The following is a 17,673-nucleotide window of genomic DNA, read 5'->3' on the forward strand; positions in this document are numbered from 1 at the left end:
CAGAAATAAATGGTGTAAAATCCAGGAAAATGTAAAATCAGAGAAATGTATTATACATAATATATAGATGGGACCACAAAACAACAATGTAAAATGAGAGAAAACTTAAAATCAGGGGATGTAAAATTGAAGCTCTACTGTATTTCTTTAATCAAGTCAGGGCAGCCCTCCACCTGAGAATTTTTATGTGTACATTTTTACCTGGACATGTACATTTAGGTCTTACCTTTATGTTACTAAACCTGCTTTTAAACCTCTAGTTAAATGTTAATGTTAACGTTTATATGGTGTAGTAGTGGTTTATGGTATCACCCCTCAGAGCTTTATTTACTCACATTTGGCACACATGAGTTAAAATTCTTGTAAATCATGCTTTTGTCAACCATTGAACAGTCTTCAACAATTACTATTGAAATGTGCCTTTTCAATGAAACAGTGTATGCAAATCCATTCACAGAAAGAGAGAGTTCTCTGTGACACTTTTCAGCTCATTGCAGACTATATTTAGAAGATTCTATCCAGCTCTGCAGGCCACAAGTGTGCTAAAACATAAGAAATGGACTCAAAGCTGGGGGAGGAGGAGCAGCATGGCATAGGCTTATAATAAAGGCTTACATGACATTTGTTTGAAGAAAACTGAGTGACCCTAATAAGGATTATATCCTAGGGGTGAAATACAATATAGTATGGAAGGTTCAGCACTATTCAAGTGTGGTGTTATAGGAGAGGCTGTAACAAGAGATGATGTTTACAGGTAATCTATTGTAGTGTAACATTAAGAAGTAATCTTATGTAGAATAGATGTTGACTGCATGGAATGGGTTTCCAGAACAACTGGCAGGGCAGGAAATTTAATAAGCCTTAGGCATGGTGTTTTGGTTAGCATGCATTTATGTAAAATATAATTTGTCTGTTTTTTTCACTTATAGCCTGTGTACAGAACAAATATTCCATACAGCTCATAATGCTTTTATTTTCTATCTCATCGTTGTTATAACAGTGAGATTTTGTTTTACAGTACAGCTGCTGGAGGTAAGGAGGGGCTTCCCTTTAGATAACAAAACATCTAGAAATTATTATTTTTTTTAAATATATCAACCAACTGAATCTATCTATAACCTGGCTTGTTATTTGATTGTAGGCACTTGTCACTGTTCAAATAGATCAAGGCCAGTGTTTACAAACCACATGACAGAATTGCTATTATTTGATACATACCTGGACTAGTACCAAGTTTTAGGTTGTGTTACTAAAGTAGTTACATATTTATACATTGGGCAATTTTCCTTTTTTTTTTTTTTTTTTTACTTAAAATGCTTTTCAAGGACTTTTTGGATGCATATATTAAAGGGGATGCCCAAAACAGTTTTTTTTGCAAAATGAAAGAAAAGAATGTTTATATCAGGTGTTCATCCCAGCCACACTCTTCGTATTGCTGAGGTTTCTGACTCTAAAAAGGATCTGTAGAGTACCTGCTATTTTCAGAAACCACCATAATAGAATGGAAATTGCAGGAGTGTTGAGTCCTCTGAGTACATTTACATTCATTTTCTGTTTCAGTTTAGATCTTCTTTAAAAAATTTCAGTGATTTAAAAGTTATTTGTAAATGCAATGGCTATTGAAGGCAGTATCTGTTTGTCCTGTTCTACTCTCTGCACTGCTGGTTCTGACTCTGTAAACAGTGTAGCAAAAGTCTTTTGTAGACCTCAAGGAGCTGCTGTATTGTTTGCATAAGCGTCAGAACCAGCAGAGAACAGAATGGAAAAATACTACTTTCAGTTGCATTTACAAAACATAAAAAAGGTATCAGAATGAGAAATATAGCCATATTACTGTAAAGAATATTACCCATTGCTTGTTCAACTCCACTTCCAAATGGTGGGATGCAGTTCATCAACAGAATATGCTGTAGGTTCTTAGACTTGAGAGTTGTCTATGTTGCTAGCAAGGTAAGCTCTTTAGTACCTCGATAATGATAATAAACTTCTACTGAATAGTAATAAAGTATCATTCATGATGCCCAATATAACATTAACTATCACTTTAAGTATCCCCATCCAGGTTGCAAAAAAGAAGATAACAGGGCATGTCTGTATTATCTAGTCAGGAATGTAACATCTTTCATCCTTCTTGTTTCAGACATTTAGGGCAGCAGTACAGGGCAAAATTCAGAGCATTGAATAGCAGGGCATCCAACAAAATGCAGTCTTTTTAAACTAATTTTCATTGTTTATTTATTCATTATATTTTATTTTTAAATGTATCAATTTGGGATGCACCAAATCCACTATTTAAGATTTGGCCGTACCCCCGAATCCTTTGCGAAAAATTCGGCCAAATACGAATTTTCATACGCAAATAAGGGGGAAAACATTTTTTACTTCCTTGTTTTGTGAAAAAAAGTCATGTGATTTCCCTCTCCGCATATGCAAATCAGGATTTGGTTCAGCCGGTCAGAAGGCTTTGGCTGAATCCTGCTGAAAAAGGCCGAATCCCAAACCAAATTCTGGATTCGGTGCATCCCTAATATCAATTGACAATTGTAGTTGCTGGGCCTGATGGATAATGTAGGCTAACTTTCTTCTCAGTTGGGAAACTTGGTTGGCTTATTTTAAGGTTTTTTGAATTAGGAAAAAATAAATATTCCAGTTACGAACAATTCAACTTAATGCAGTGTTTTGCTTAGCTAGTTCAAGTGTTGTTTTATTAAGCTAGGTTAGTTCTCCTTTAAATTAGGTTAGGTTTGCTCACTAGGTAACGCCTGCATTTCCTCTCATCACGCCGGAATACACAGAAAAGCACTGTATAGTACTACCCTTAGAGATGTGTAAATCTGCTAATATGCATTCTAGAAGTTTGTTTCAGTATTGTTTAGATTTGGTTATTTGGGAGGCTGCAAAATGTTTCTGCTTTTGTCCCGTGCTCTGTTCATATCATAAACTCATTGCTTATAGAGGTGAGTTTGTTATAGGACATGTAGAAATTATATTTGTACCCCAGGATGTATCCTGTCTACTAATGGGTAGAGCTCTAAGACAAGATTGTTGAAAACGACAGTGAAAAAGCCTGCCCATACTGTTTTACAACATCATCTCGGAGAAACAGTGAACTGTGAATCCTCATGTAATTTGTGTGCGTTGGGTTGTCATTCAAAACAAAGCTCTAAATTAACTGGGACTTGAGAAGTTGGTGTCATAAAACAAAAAAAAGGTACTAATTAAGATTATGGTTGTATTTCATGACTTAAATAAGTTTGAACTTTAATGAATTATTCTCTGGTATGTTATGGCATAGGTACATCATGTTTTTAAGGCAAAAGAAGGATTATGTGTCAGGCTTAAATGTATTTATATCATGGGCACAGTGATTGAATAAGATGATGCCTGTACCAGGCTGAGCAAATTGTTTCATTTTCTGTACTACTGTCCCAATTGTAAACTCGTCCCTCTAACAACCACTTACTGAGAATTTGTCTCTTGCCGGGAGATATGCCTGTGTAGCTGAGCCTTATAACAGCACAAGCTGTAGTCTTCTGAATTATTACATACATTTTATTATTTTTAATATTATTTATTATATTTATATATCATCAGTTTTTTTCACACATTTAACACAGTGAAGTAACAATAAAGCAAGTACAGTGTACTACAATGTTTATTTGAAGCTCATGTGCATAAAGCAGCCTTTCTTTGGGGCATGGATACTTAATGTAAGTTTGTTCAGCATGCTGGTTGTGGAAATCATATAGCATTGCCATTTTGGCCACTTTGTCTCAACAGGGCCAGATTTACATAGTGGGCTCCCCTAGGCCCACTGCCGTTTGTCACCCCTGTCCCCTCCTCTTTATTTGTGCAAATTTTTATCATCTGGACTGGAGCAATGGGGATTGGCGCACGGAAAATGTAAAAAATTATTGTATCTCCAGCGCATCCCCAGTGTTTTTGAACCAATGTGGGTGTGGTTGGGCAGCATGCCGCCCCCCTAAAATCCTGCTGCCCTAGGCCCGGGCCTAGATGGCCTTTCCACAAATCCGGGCCTGTGTCTCAACCCAAATAAAAGCATGCATAATGCTGGAGCAGTGCTGAGACATTGTTTTCCACCACAAACTACAAAACATGACATGATGGACTTTCTCATTAATAATTGAACCTTTGGAACCGAAGCACTTTTTCTTTCTTAAGTCTTCTTTATTAAGACATAATAAGGTTCATAAATTAAAGGGGGACTATCATTAAAATGAATTTAATATTAGCTTCAGCACATTCTGAAATAATCAAGTTTTTCTTCACTATTACTCTCTCAGCATCTGTTTTTCTTCATTCTGTCTTCATTCAGGAGTTGGGTTTCCGATGAATAAGCCAATATATCTCATAGGGGGGGGGGCTCCTTTTGCTTAGAAGATGTATTAGAGCTCCTGTCTCTCTACATGCAGAATTTGTGCAAAATGCAGTTATTTTGTTAGATTTTGTTTGTACTGGAATCAGTTATCTGAGTGAGCTCTAATACATCTGCTAGGAAAGGGAGCCCCCCCCTATAAGATTCACCTGACACCCAACTGCTGCTAGAAGACAGAATGGAGAAAAAAAGATGCTGAAAGAGGAATACTGAATATTTAATTGATTGTATTTAGAAAGTTTCTTATTTCAGTAAGATGAAGCTTATATTACATTTTTATTTTCTCAATAGTTCCCCTTTAAGTGTTAGTAAAAGCAGTTACTATAATCCTTTGCTTAAAACTTCCATTGATTCCAGCATAGCTTCACTTATTTTGCTCATAGCACCACTTGATATAACCCTGCTCATACAGCTGTATGCCTTATGAGTCTCAGTTAATCGTGCATGAAAAGCCAGTGCTGTACATTGGGTTGATTTTTCTGTATACCATGTGCTTAGTGGAATGGATCAAAATAAGGTGGTTACACACCATAGTCTGGGGAGCACTTGTTCAGGCAGGGCGCCAAAATAATCCCCTTGGAGGCCACATCCGTCCTTTGTCCTCCAGCTGGACGTTGCATTTTCATGCTCTTTCTGATATAGAGCTTTACAGATGCAAAGCTCAACTTTTGCTTACATGAATACCTATATGTTTTAAAAGGGTTGTTCATTAACTTTTAATATGATGTAGATAGGGGTATTGTGAGACAATTTGCAGTCGGTTTCAGATTTTACTATTTGTTGTATTTGAGTTTTTTTTTTTTCAGCAGCTCTTCACTTTGTAATTTCTGCAATCTGGTTGATAGGGTCCAAATTACCATGCAACCATGCATTGGTTTGAAATAGAGACTGGAATATAAATCGGAGAGGGTCTGAATAGAAATTTGAGTAATACAATGTAGCAATAACGAAAAAGAAATTGTAGCCTTACAGAGTATTTGTTTTTTTAGATGGGGTCAGTAACCGCTCCCCCCCATTTGAAAGTTGGAAAAAGTCAGAAGAAGGCAAATAATTCAAAAACTATAAAAAAAAAAGACAAAATGAAGGCCAATTAAAATGTTGCTTAGAATTAGTCATTCTATGATATACTAAAAGTTAACTTAAATGGGTTGTAGAGAGTGATATTCTGAGATTTGCTAATTTTGTAGTGTTGTTTAGTTTTAATTTTTTATTATTTGTGGTTTTTGAGTTATTTAGCTTTTTATTCAGTAACTCTCTAGGTTGCAGTTTTGGCAGTCTGGTTGCTAGGGTCCAACTTACCCTAGCAACCATGCACAGAATTGAAAAAGAGCCTGGAATATGAATAGGAGAGAGCCTGAATATTTAGATATATATTCAGAATAGTCAATTCTAAGCAACTTTTCAATTGGTCTTCATTAGTTTTTTTTAATTATTTAATATCCCTCTCTACATCATAATTAATTAACCCTCGATATTCGACCGTCTAAGTAAAAATCCTTTGAATGTCGAAATCGAAGGATTTACCGATATTCGTTCGTTCGAATGATCGTAGGAAAAATCGTTCGCTGGAACGATTAAATCCTTCGAATCAAACTATTAGAAGGATTTTAATTCATCGATCGAACGATTTTCATTTGATCAAAAAAACCTAGGAAAGCCAATGGGGACCTTCTCCATAGGCTGACATTGATGTTCGGTAGGTTTTAGTTGGCGAAGGAGGGGGTTGAAGTTTTTTTTTTAAAGAGACAGTACTTTGACTATCGAATAGTTGAACGGTTTTTAGTTCAAATCGTTTGATTCCAAGTCGTGGTCGAAGTAGACAATTAGATGGTCGAAGTAGCCCAAAAAAACCGTTCAAAAGTATTTTTTATTCTATTCATTCACTCGAGCTAAGTAAATGTGCCCCTTAGTATGTTAACGAATGGCCAAGTCTAAGCAACCTTTCAATTGGTATTCATTATTTATTGTTTATAGTTTTTGAATTGTTTGCCTTTTTTCTTCTGAGTTCTGACTCTTCAGCTTTCAAATGGGGGTCACTTACCCCATCTAAAAACAAATGCTCTGTAAGGCTACACATTTATTGTTATTGATACCTTTTATTATGTGTTGTGTTTTTCTATTCAGTTGCCACCTGGCCAGTAAAAATGATGGTTGATCCCAATGTTATTAAGATTATATATATAGAAAAAAAGATAAATATATAGGGAGGCAGGTATTTTTTTCCTTGCAACCTTATCTCCTATTCATACTCCAGTCTCTAATTTATATCAGTGCATGGTTGCTAGGATAATTTGGACCTTAGAAACCAAATTGTTGAAATTACAAACCAGAGAGCCGGTGAATAAAAAGATAGTTTAAAAGGAACAAATAATAAAAAATTAAAAGCAATTGCAAATTGTCAGAATATAAAAGTACATCATACTAAATTTATTTTAAAGGTGAACCACCCCTTTAAGAAGAAAGCAAGTTGACATTTCAGGAAGATTTGGACAAAGATGTCCATGCAAATAATGTTTTTGCAGCCAAATCATTTTCTTAGTTGTAGCTCAAATGCAGGATGATAGTAGGTTTAAGTTCTGCCAGAAACATATTGGTTTGTATCTATATCTTGTTTTTTTATTGCTTGCTGTCAGTGCTAGACCCTGGTGGCCTGCTGCAAAATGGTTTCATTCCATAGGTCAGGGGTACAGTTTTAGAAGTTACTGGGTAACGCAGATGAATTAGTAAACCGGTACAGCATTTTCTGATATAATCAGGAATTAGGTCAAAGGTCCATGCATGTTAGAGGATATGATTTATATATATAAATAAATGAGCATTTAACTGACAGAATATGCTAGTATTGGACACACAGCAGCATGTGATGGTATTTCATTGCTCACCTGGCCATAGCATGTAAAGCACAAAGGGAGTTCATTGTATCCCCAGGAACAAATGAGTGTCACTAGAGAAATACTGCCTCTACAGCAGTTTCAGCTACTAGTGGCCCATCTGCTCTGAGATTTTTGCATGCAAAATGCAAAGCAAATGCTGATTAACTGTTAATTGATTACCGTTTACCCCTTAATAAGCTTGTATCACAACAATGTCTCTTCCCAAAGGAAGTAGGTACTAATGGAATGAATGATGGCTTTTATTCCCAACAAATAAGTGTCACATCTCATTTATTTACTGTTTTTTAAGATCCACTTAAGATAATGTTTAGATGATTCCCCTGCCTCATCTGAGCATTGCTAATGTGAGCGCTTTGCAAAATGTTTCTTTTAACCTAATGATTTATTATACACTAAATACATCTCAGGCAGATGCTAAGATGATCATGAAAATAAGCATAGATCTGTTCGTGTCCGTGAATTCTGTCAAATAGTCTATATATATGTATATATATACATATATATATACATTTTTGCAAGACCATGCACATGTTCAGTGTGGTCTGGACTTCATTTTGAAGGCTAAGCAAATTAGTCAAATAATATCTGCCAGAAGCTGATACAGCAAGACTGATTAATAATCAGAATATGCAGACTGCACTGGCCTGTGGATACAAACCTGTACACGGTCGCTGGCTGCTCTACAGGGAAACAATCAAAGTTGCTCAAGTTCTAGAAAGTAAGGTGGGAGGGCTCCCCCTGCTGTTTGAAAGTAGGCTCCCCCTGCTATTTGAAAGTATGATCCTTTTCCTGCAGAGCAGTTAAGAACCGTCTGAAGTTTCCTATCCATAGCTGTGACAGCAAGTAAAACGAAAGGGAAATTTCACTGCATACAGTAAGGTTTATTATAAAAATGGTATGCATTTTTTAATTACAGCATATTGTATTGATGTACTTTAATTAAATGGGATTTTATTTTTTTGGCTTTACATCCCCTTTAATGGGGCAAATTTAGTAAAGGGCGAAGTGACTAACGCTAGTGAAAATTCACCAGCGTGACGTCATTTTAGTACTTCGCCAATTTACTAACGGGCGCAGACGTAACTTCGCTAGTGAAAGAGAGTGATGCTGGCGCTCATTTGCACTCAATCGCCAGGCGAAGTTGCGCTCTGGCGAAGGGACATATCTACGCAAATTCACTAAGATGCAGATTTTACTGAACGTTACCTCTTGCACCAGACCTGCCTTCACCACCGTAGACCATGCAAAGTGCAATAGAGTAGATAGGACGTCTTAAAAAATTAGTTAAAAATTCCCAAAAAATGCTGGTGTCTTTTCCTTTTTTCAGGGTGATAGGCTGGCGGTAACCGCTTCCCCCCTACATTTCCTAACATATGGCACATAAACTATACACTGGGCTCATTTGTAGGGCAATATAACAACTCTATTTTCTTTTATTAAGGTTTCCCAGGCTTAATGTAATGTATTGGCTGCAACATATACGTCCATTCAACTTTAACTTCTCACCATATGCTAATTAGCCAACGCTAGCGCAATTTCGCTCTGCTTGCCGAACGCTAGCGCAACTTCGCACGTTACTGAATTAGCCTTGCCTGAGTGAATTTTCTCCTGGCGAAGTGTTGTGCTGCCTGCGAAGCCGTCGCTGGCGCATTTTTGCCACTTACTATATTTGCCCCAATGTGTGCATATATTTTATATTTTTCTTTGGCTCTGTACATTAAGGGGCAGATGTATGAAGGGTCGAATATCGAGGGTTAATTAACCCTCGATATTCGACTAGGAACTAAAATCGTTCGACTTCGAATATCGAAGTTGAACGATTTAGCGCAAATCCTGCGATCGAAGGATTATTCGTTCGATCGAACGATTAAATCCTTCGAATCGAACGATTCGAAGGATTTTAATACAACGATCGAAGGAATATCCTTCGATCAAAAAATCTCAGGCAAGCCTATGGGGACCTTCCCCATAGGCTAACATTGACTTCGGTAGCTTTTAGCTGCCGAAGTAGGGGGTCGAAGTTTTTCTTAAAGAGACAGTACTTCGACTATCGAATGGTCGAATAGTCGAACGATTTTTAGTTCGAATCGTTCGATTCGAAGTAGTAGTCGAAGGTCGAAGTAGCCCATTCGATGGTCGAAGTAGCCCAAAAAACACTTCGAAATTCGAAGTTTTTTTAATTCGAATCCTTCACTCGAGCTTTGTAAATGTGCCCCTAAGTAGTTCAGGTTCAGTAAGCTTCCACCTTTAGATTTAAAGCCAGTGGCACATGGGGCATTTCTGTCCACCATTGTCATTGGGTGAAAAAAGTGATACTATTCCAAGATGGTTTTCTAGAAAATGCTCTGCCAATGACAGACCTGGATGTGACAGATGGACCACCTCTTAAGTTAGTGTTTCTAAGCAGTGGTTCGCTTGTCATCGCCACATGTGCTATATGCAGAGCATTTCCTATACATAGGGACTTCTGCCCGAGCATAACACTGTTCAAAATACTAACACAAAAAGTTATATTTCTGTGTCACTATTGTATTGTTATCTGAGGATGGGATTGGCTGCTGCCATCAACTGGAGGTACTGCACCTAACAGTGGTCTTTAAGCTACAATAACTTTCAATTCACCAGAAAAAATACATATTATTTACCTGGCAGTTTAAGCTTTTTGCTATCTCATATACTTCTAACCTGAAAATAAGCTTGCCTTCAGGCAAGACAGCAAATATTATGAATTATTGTGCAGTGAAGATCAAATCAAATTTAACTGTGCCATTTGAAACACCAGGTCATTGAATGGGAATGAGGTCCTACACCTGCTTTTTCTTCCCCTGATAACCCCTGAATCCAGCAACTGTATAGGCTAGTATATTCATTTTCAATGGATATTTTTGCTGTCAAGGCAGTGGGTTCTGTGCATTTATTAAATATTTCAAAGGGGTTATTTTTTTTTTAAATGTATGTTTATTGCTTTTAAAATGAATCCCAATTTTTAATATACTCATACACATAAAGAGAAAGTGTTGCTATTTATGGAATAGGTTGCAATGTCATTTACTGTTTATGAAAGCATTTGTCTTACATCATTCTAATAATTAAGTTATGTAGAATGAATAGCATTATTATATTTCCAAGCGTTAGAGATTTATTGTATCCTTTTACGTAGTTGCCTCTTTCTGTTGTAGGTGTTCCAAAAAGAACAAGTGGATTCTCTTCAAGCAAAGTTGCACCAAGTGAATGGAATTGGGCAGGGTTTGATACAAAGTGCTGATAAAAACTGTGATGTTCATGGCCTGGAACACGACACTGAAGAGCTGAACATAAAATGGAACACCCTGAACAAGAAGGTGGGAATGTCCCTGTTTCAGGTCATTTCTTTTTGAGGTGGCTTAAATGGTTGTGCAGAATCACGGCAATTAATTGGGTGCAAGAAAATATTTTTTTTCAGAATTCTGACAACACATCTTACAGAAACAACTAACACCTTGTATTGCACAGAAATGTGGTGGGAGGATTTAGATTTAATTTTCCTGTAAGAGAGAGACAGTGTGTGGGTGTAGAGATGAGACCATCTGACTCGTACAGGCTGGAATTATTTTTCCAAGCTGAATGTGTAATTCAGTTCAGAATTGAATGCTGCCAACACCCCCCCCCCACTGGTAATACCTGCAGGGCTAACAATTTACTTGTGTCACAGGTGGCCGAGCGTGTGACACAGTTGCAGGAGGCTTTGCTGCATTGTGGGAAATTTCAAGATGCTTTGGAACCTTTGCTCAGCTGGCTGACTGACACAGAGGATTTGATTGCCAACCAAAAGCCTCCATCGGCAGAATACAAAGTGGTGAAAGCTCAAATTCAGGAACAGAAGGTATACTATAGAATAAAATACACTATCCGCTCTAATTCAAGCCTCCAGCTGTTATTTGGTGGTTGGGGTCTGGTTGGTTGCTTGTCTTCCTTTTCAAGCCCTCCCCTATCGATCATCCATTTTGCCTTTCATACTTCTGTTTTGTTGCTTGGATTATTTTGTCCTAGCAACCAGATATCAAGTTAAATGCCTAGCCTGAGAGCTGCAGATCAAAACAGTGACCCCCAATGACCCCCACTTGAAAACTGAAGTCAGAAGAAGGAAAATAATTAAAACATTTTTTTTTTTTTTTTTTAAAAAAGGCCAATTTAAAAGTTGTTTAGAACTACCCATTTAATAGCATCAACAAAATAAATAAAGTTAAAAAAAAAATCTTTGCCACAAATGTGCTGAAATCTGCCAAAATGAACCATCATGTTAGTCATGAGCTTAGTTGTTCATAATTGTTTCTATAGAAATTAAGGCCTATATGTAATAAAAACACATTTATTACATTGTGGGTTTTTATTGTGCATTTTTAAGACCAGCTTAAAGTTGGCTTCATTCTATTGAATGCTTTTTTAGTAAAATATAAGACAAAACAAGAAATTGCGTTTTTGTGAGTTGTCTCAATGTGTTTGCAAAATAGTAGTAGGAAAATTATTTGAATGCACTTATTTCCGCCACAAAACCTAGAGGTAGGTCAAAATTGTACACCATTTTTCTGTGAATTGTTTATGTTCTACTTTGTTCAAACAGCTTCTCCAGCGTCTCCTGGATGATCGCAGAACCACGGTGGAAATGATTCAGGCAGAAGGGATAAGAATTGCTGAGGGAGCAGATCCTGCAGATGGAGAAAAAATAAGACACCAGTTGGAGATTCTAGCAGAGAGGTGGTCTTTGCTTTTACAGAAGGCTCAGTTAAGGTAGGACTTGTTTGTGGGAATCTGTATTATTCAATAGTCATTCTTCAACTCTGTGTGACCATGGAGTTTAACAGATTCAGTTATCACTGGCAACATCTCTGCATTTCATAATTTATTGCAACCTGCAAATCTCTACTGTAAACATCTTGCCCACTTCTATTTGAGTATCAATAAATATTTGTGTAAAACAGCATAATATTGCCTTAAGCATCAGATGGCCAAACACCCCAATAATTTTGTATTAAAATTAATTTTTAATTACTTCACGTAATTACTGAATATTGGGCTAATTAATGAGCTAAACTGTCAATCTCTCCATTTTTTTGTATGTTTGTTTTTAAATGGTGCTGTTTTTGAAGACCATACTTAAATGGTTCTGTTTTTGAAGACCATAGCAAAACAGGAAATAAAATGTTACTGCTCAATCATGGTGTACCTGTTCTGCTTACCAGTTACATGAGGTTTAAAAAGTTGTGAAAAGTGAAATACTGCATACAATTTTGTCCCATGGAGGAATATTATTTTTAACCCTTCAGTTGTTCATTTATTGATCACCACCAAACTACTACTAGAGACATAGGCAAGAAGTTGATATTTATCAACAGATGAAGGACAGTTGTTGAACATCATTGATCTATGTGTAACTTATTTTCAATTGGATTTCACCCATTATTTGCCAAACTGTAAATATTAAATTTATTAAATGCTGGGTAAAGGCAACCTGAACATCTTCAAATGTCCTAAAGAAATCATAAAACTGTTTACATATATGGTTCCCCTACCTAAGGATAAATGGGTCTATTAGCTCAATAATCCATTCAGTGTAAATTGTATTTGGCAATGTATAGATGGGTATTTTCAAAGATTGGCTTTATTTTATAAAGCGGACATCATTTCAAAATGTATAAACACTTGTTTCTCTGATCTCATATACACATATCTCTCTGATGTGCTGTGTGAAACAAATGTACTGTGTTCTGCTTTCTACAGGCAAAAACAGCTTGAAGACATATTGGTAATTGCCAAACAATTTCACGAGACCACTGAACCAATATTTGACTGGCTTTCTGCCACAGAAAAGAAGTTGGCTAATTCTGAGCCGATTGGCACACAGACTGGGAAGATCCAGCAGCAGATCCAACGTCACAAGGTAAAGATGATCTTCCTTACAAGAGTCTGTAGCTTGCTACTACAAGGTACAGAATGTATGGAGTCTTTCTATAACAAATAAAAGGCAAATGTATCTGTGACAGGTTTTAATTTGATTTTACTTTATGCATTTGTATTTTCATTTTTTGTTGACATTTCACTCCTTGGTTCTTTTTTATTAATTTTGTTTTCATTTATTTTGTTCCTTTTATCTTCGATGTGTCCTATGTGGGATTTGCAGAGCTTAGAGGGTGATATAACAGTCCATGAGACTGAAGTGCATCAGGCAAACAAGCTTGGTGGCTCCCTTGCTGCCCTCTGCTCCAAAGCTGAGCAAGAGAGACTGTCACAGAAACTAGAGTTTCTGCAGGCTCGGTACAGTGATGTGCAGGATCTATGTAGCAGGAAGGGTACCCTTCTTGGGCAGGCTTTGATCAATGCCAGGCTGTTTGGAGAAGATGAGGTGGAAGTTCTGAACTGGCTGGGCGAGGTAGAAGACAGACTGAATTCAGTCTGTGTGAAGGATTACAAGCTGGAAGTTCTGCAGAATCAACACAAACAACATATGGTACACATTCTACATCTTTATTTTTATTTATAATATTGTTATGATTTGCTTATTTTATTTTTATTTGTTCATTATTCATTGCTGTGATGTAAACAAGTACTACATTTAAGCCTTAGATGTGCAATAGGTTATACTTAAACATTTCAGCAGAAGGCTCTTTTAAGATTACCAATTTTAATATCTGTATCTGTACAATTGGAGAATCATTAGGAAATATATATATACCAGCAATGTATCCTACATTCTCTAGGCACTTAATGAAGACATTATAAATAGAAAGAAGAATGTGGACCAAGCCATCAAAAATGGACAAGCACTGCTGAAGCAGACAACAGGTAATTCATGCTGATAAGAAGCATTTTAATGGAGAAAATTCGAACACTTTCTATAGCTGTTTTCAGGATTGCTATTACAATATCACGAGGTTCTATGACAATATGATGGCATACATATATAGCATTGCTGCTTTACAATGCAGAGCTCTAGCTTCAATTTAAGTAAGGGCACCATCTGCAAGGGGTCTCAAATTCTTCCTGTGCCTATGTGGATTACCTCTGGGTTTCCTCCCAAATGCAAAAAACGTACCGGGCTCCCAGGTCTGGAATGGAATTCAAAATAGGCCCTGGCATTTAAATTACACAGAGGCCTAAACAGCCTCCACAGTCCAACTAACAGTGACTGTCTATGGCATCTTACAACAGCTCCTCTAGCATTTGCCAGAATGCACAGATTGCCAGTTCGGGCATGCTGGCTCCTTTAAAATTTGATCAGTGTAGTTTGTGAATGTAATAGGGATCTTAGACTCTACATAAGAACTGATGTACATGATGAATATTTTTTGTGAAGAGCTACTTGGTATGTTGCCACCATATAAATAAAGGATGATAATAAAAGGATAATTAGAGAACATTTTACCAAATGTTTATTCAAGATGTGACTAATTATTTAACATTACATTTAATTCTTCAGGGGAAGAGGTCCTCCTCATTCAAGAGAAGTTGGACGGTATTAAAACTCGTTACTCAGAGATAACATCATCAAGTGGAAAGGCACTTAAAACATTAGAACAAGCCTTACAGCTCGCTAGCAAGTTTCAGGCTACTCACGATGAACTAAATGGCTGGTTAAGACGAGTAGAGGATGAGCTGGCTCAGAGTTGTGGACAGCCTCCCTCTGGAGACATGATTTCTCAATTCCAACAGCAACAAAAGGTATGAATGGCTTATCACCATTACTGAAATTGGTTGAAACCATGTTATTTATATATATATATATATATATATATATCCATGGAGAAGTCAGCACTCACGTAACAAGGTATAAGCGTGCCTGGGTGCAGTGTCCAAAATATTTAGAATTACAATTCAACAAAGAAGGTCCGCACTCTCAGGTCTTAAAAATCAAAAATGGTTTATTATAAAAGACTAACGTTTCGGCCTCTCCGAGGCCTTTCTCAAAGTACAGATCGGTATACAATGATTGGATATGGTTTTTATTTCCTTATTCAGTAGAATTGGGGTTTTTAATATAAAAGTGTTTTGAATTTGAATGTGTTTTATATGTGTATTTTCACAACTCTAGTACTTGACGCTTAGTGATGATGATGATGATGATGAGAATGATGTCAGCTAATTGGCCTTTCCCGCCAGCTAGGGTGTTTAAGGCTTTCATTGTATACCGATCTGTACTTTGAGAAAGGCCTCGGAGAGGCCGAAACGTTAGTCTTTTATAATAAACCATTTTTGATTTTTAAGACCTGAGAGTGCGGACCTTCTTTGTTGAATTATATATATATATATATATATATATATATATATATATATATATATATATATATATACACACACACATATATATGTATACACACACATATACACACATACATACATACATATTTATGTCTTGTTTTCCAGGAGTTAAAGAAGGAGGCCATGGAATACCGCATTGTTCTTGATACTATAAATGAAGTTGGCAGTGCCCTGTTGGAGCTGGTACCCTGGCGGGCCAGGGAAGGATTAGATAAACTAGTTGCAGATGACAATGAGCAATACAGATCTGTTAGTGACACTATTGGGCAGAGAGTGGACCAAATAGATGCTGCAATTCAAAGGTCACAACAGGTACTTTATTCAAAAAAAATGAAATCCTGCTTCTAGTTTGATTGTGGAGTACTTTATTAACGGAAACTGTTTGAAGACATGCTGTGAGATCAGGGCCAAAATACACAGTATTCTGTAAACTTAGCCTTCTTCAGAATTGTTCTTTACATTGTGCAAATGTCAATTTTATTTTAGAACGAAGTTAAGATTGTAGAACTGCAAAAGGAAACTGTTCTGTTCTGCTACAGGAGAGCTGCTATCAAAAACTAGATTGCCAGTCATGGCCTTGTAGTTTGCTTCAAAGAGACTTCTGTCTAAACTCACTGCAATATGCTAACTTTTTGTTGCTTAAATGCAGCCAGTGGCCAACAATGGAAAGAGCATCTCTGCTTTTCACCAGTGACAGCTAGGACTAGGGAATTGTCTTAAGCTGTCTGTTGGTCTTGTAATTGCACATTGCTACAACCATTGGGGGCCTTTCCGAGAATTCTTAAAACTGTTAGTCAGCCATTTGACCATAGAATTTAAATATGTTAGATTTATAATTAGTTTTCAGTGTCTTCTTCATTATAGGGGTTGTTCATCTTCAAACCCTTATTTTCAGTTCAGTTGCTTTCACCAGAAATAAAAACTTTTTTTTCAACTTTTCATTTTCTATTTATGATTGTTTTTCTAATAACTGAAGTTTAAAGGAGACATATAGGATAAATTAAAAAAACAAAACAAAAAAAAAACGTATTTTGTAGACCATGATGTATATTATATGCGGCTGGTTTTACTTTTGGGTGTAAATTAATATTAATATTGTCTTTAAAGTGGAGCCTTTACTGGAGCTCCCTATAGATGGTCACTGGTCGCTGTAGGTGTTTCAAATGAGGGGTGGGCATGTCCTAATGGTCCCTGAAAGAAGCACAGTAGGAAGGGGACATCCAATCACAGCCCTGCAGTCACACAAGCAAAGATAGGCTTCAGTTCCCTAGCTGCTGATTGGTTCCTATCCTACAGTGAAGTGTTCTTAGTGCCGCTGGCTCCCCTGCACAGCCTGGGAAAAGGGGCAGCAGGAAGTGGAACAGATGAACGGGACTAGTAGAGATTTTGCAGAAATTTTCAATGAAGTAATCCAAAACAAATAATTTTAAAGCACATTACTTCTATATGTAGAGTTTAATGCACTGGCACATTCTTGTTTTTTTACATAATATGTCTCCTTTAAAGTTTTATTTTTCACCTTATTGTGTCTTTCTGAAGCATATTTGGAAGGGGCATCACCAACTCTATAAATTGTTCTAAACTGATACATAAGTGGGGAGATTTCTTATCTTTTTTCCTGCTGAGCAGAATCCCTGAGTTTCATTAAAGGTAGCTGTTATAATTGATACAATAGTTGCTAATATTACACAAATGCTATTGAGAAATGTATCAACTAATGTAGCAAATTGTAACAGTTCAGAATCTGCACCTGGGTTACTGAGCTGCCAGACTGAAATACAAGAGACAGAAACATTCAACTGTAAGCAGTCATTTTGGGACACTGTAAAATTTAATTTAATGGAAAACAAATTAAAAAAGTCTCTTTCTGGTGAACAATATTTTAACAACTAAACTGGAAAAAGTGTTTTAAAAACTTCTTTATAAATGTAAACAATGTCCATGATTCTGTGAGAAGCACAGCACAAATATTTTACAGTAGCATATTTGTACTGGGTCCTGATAAAAAGTAATCCATTCTTTACAATGATAATCCATATCCGCTTTTTCATGAATCATTTTTGGTGCTGTGTGTAGCCAACATATTAAAGA

At 36.6% G+C, this 17,673-nt stretch overlaps 1 protein-coding gene across 25 annotated transcripts in view; it reads left to right on the forward strand.

The window, feature by feature from the left end:
- Positions 1 to 17,673, forward strand: part of LOC108708274 (microtubule-actin cross-linking factor 1) — a 180,597-nt gene that overhangs the window by 122,906 nt on the left and 40,018 nt on the right. For 22 of the 25 annotated variants that reach the window (XM_041582205.1, XM_041582206.1, XM_041582208.1 and 19 more), the window contains 8 exons: positions 10,470 to 10,631; positions 10,982 to 11,152; positions 11,891 to 12,057; positions 13,048 to 13,207; positions 13,448 to 13,774; positions 14,025 to 14,109; positions 14,744 to 14,985; positions 15,688 to 15,894. In XM_041582205.1, coding sequence (XP_041438139.1) covers positions 10,470 to 10,631; positions 10,982 to 11,152; positions 11,891 to 12,057; positions 13,048 to 13,207; positions 13,448 to 13,774; positions 14,025 to 14,109; positions 14,744 to 14,985; positions 15,688 to 15,894 — 1,521 coding nt within the window. The remainder of the gene's footprint in view (positions 1 to 10,469; positions 10,632 to 10,981; positions 11,153 to 11,890; positions 12,058 to 13,047; positions 13,208 to 13,447; positions 13,775 to 14,024; positions 14,110 to 14,743; positions 14,986 to 15,687; positions 15,895 to 17,673) is intronic. The other 3 variants (XM_041582210.1, XM_041582200.1, XM_041582201.1) reach the window with 1 other exon arrangement.

Source organism: Xenopus laevis, chromosome 2L (genome assembly GCF_017654675.1).
Source record: "Xenopus laevis strain J_2021 chromosome 2L, Xenopus_laevis_v10.1, whole genome shotgun sequence".
NCBI classification, from domain to species: Eukaryota; Metazoa; Chordata; class Amphibia; order Anura; family Pipidae; genus Xenopus; species Xenopus laevis.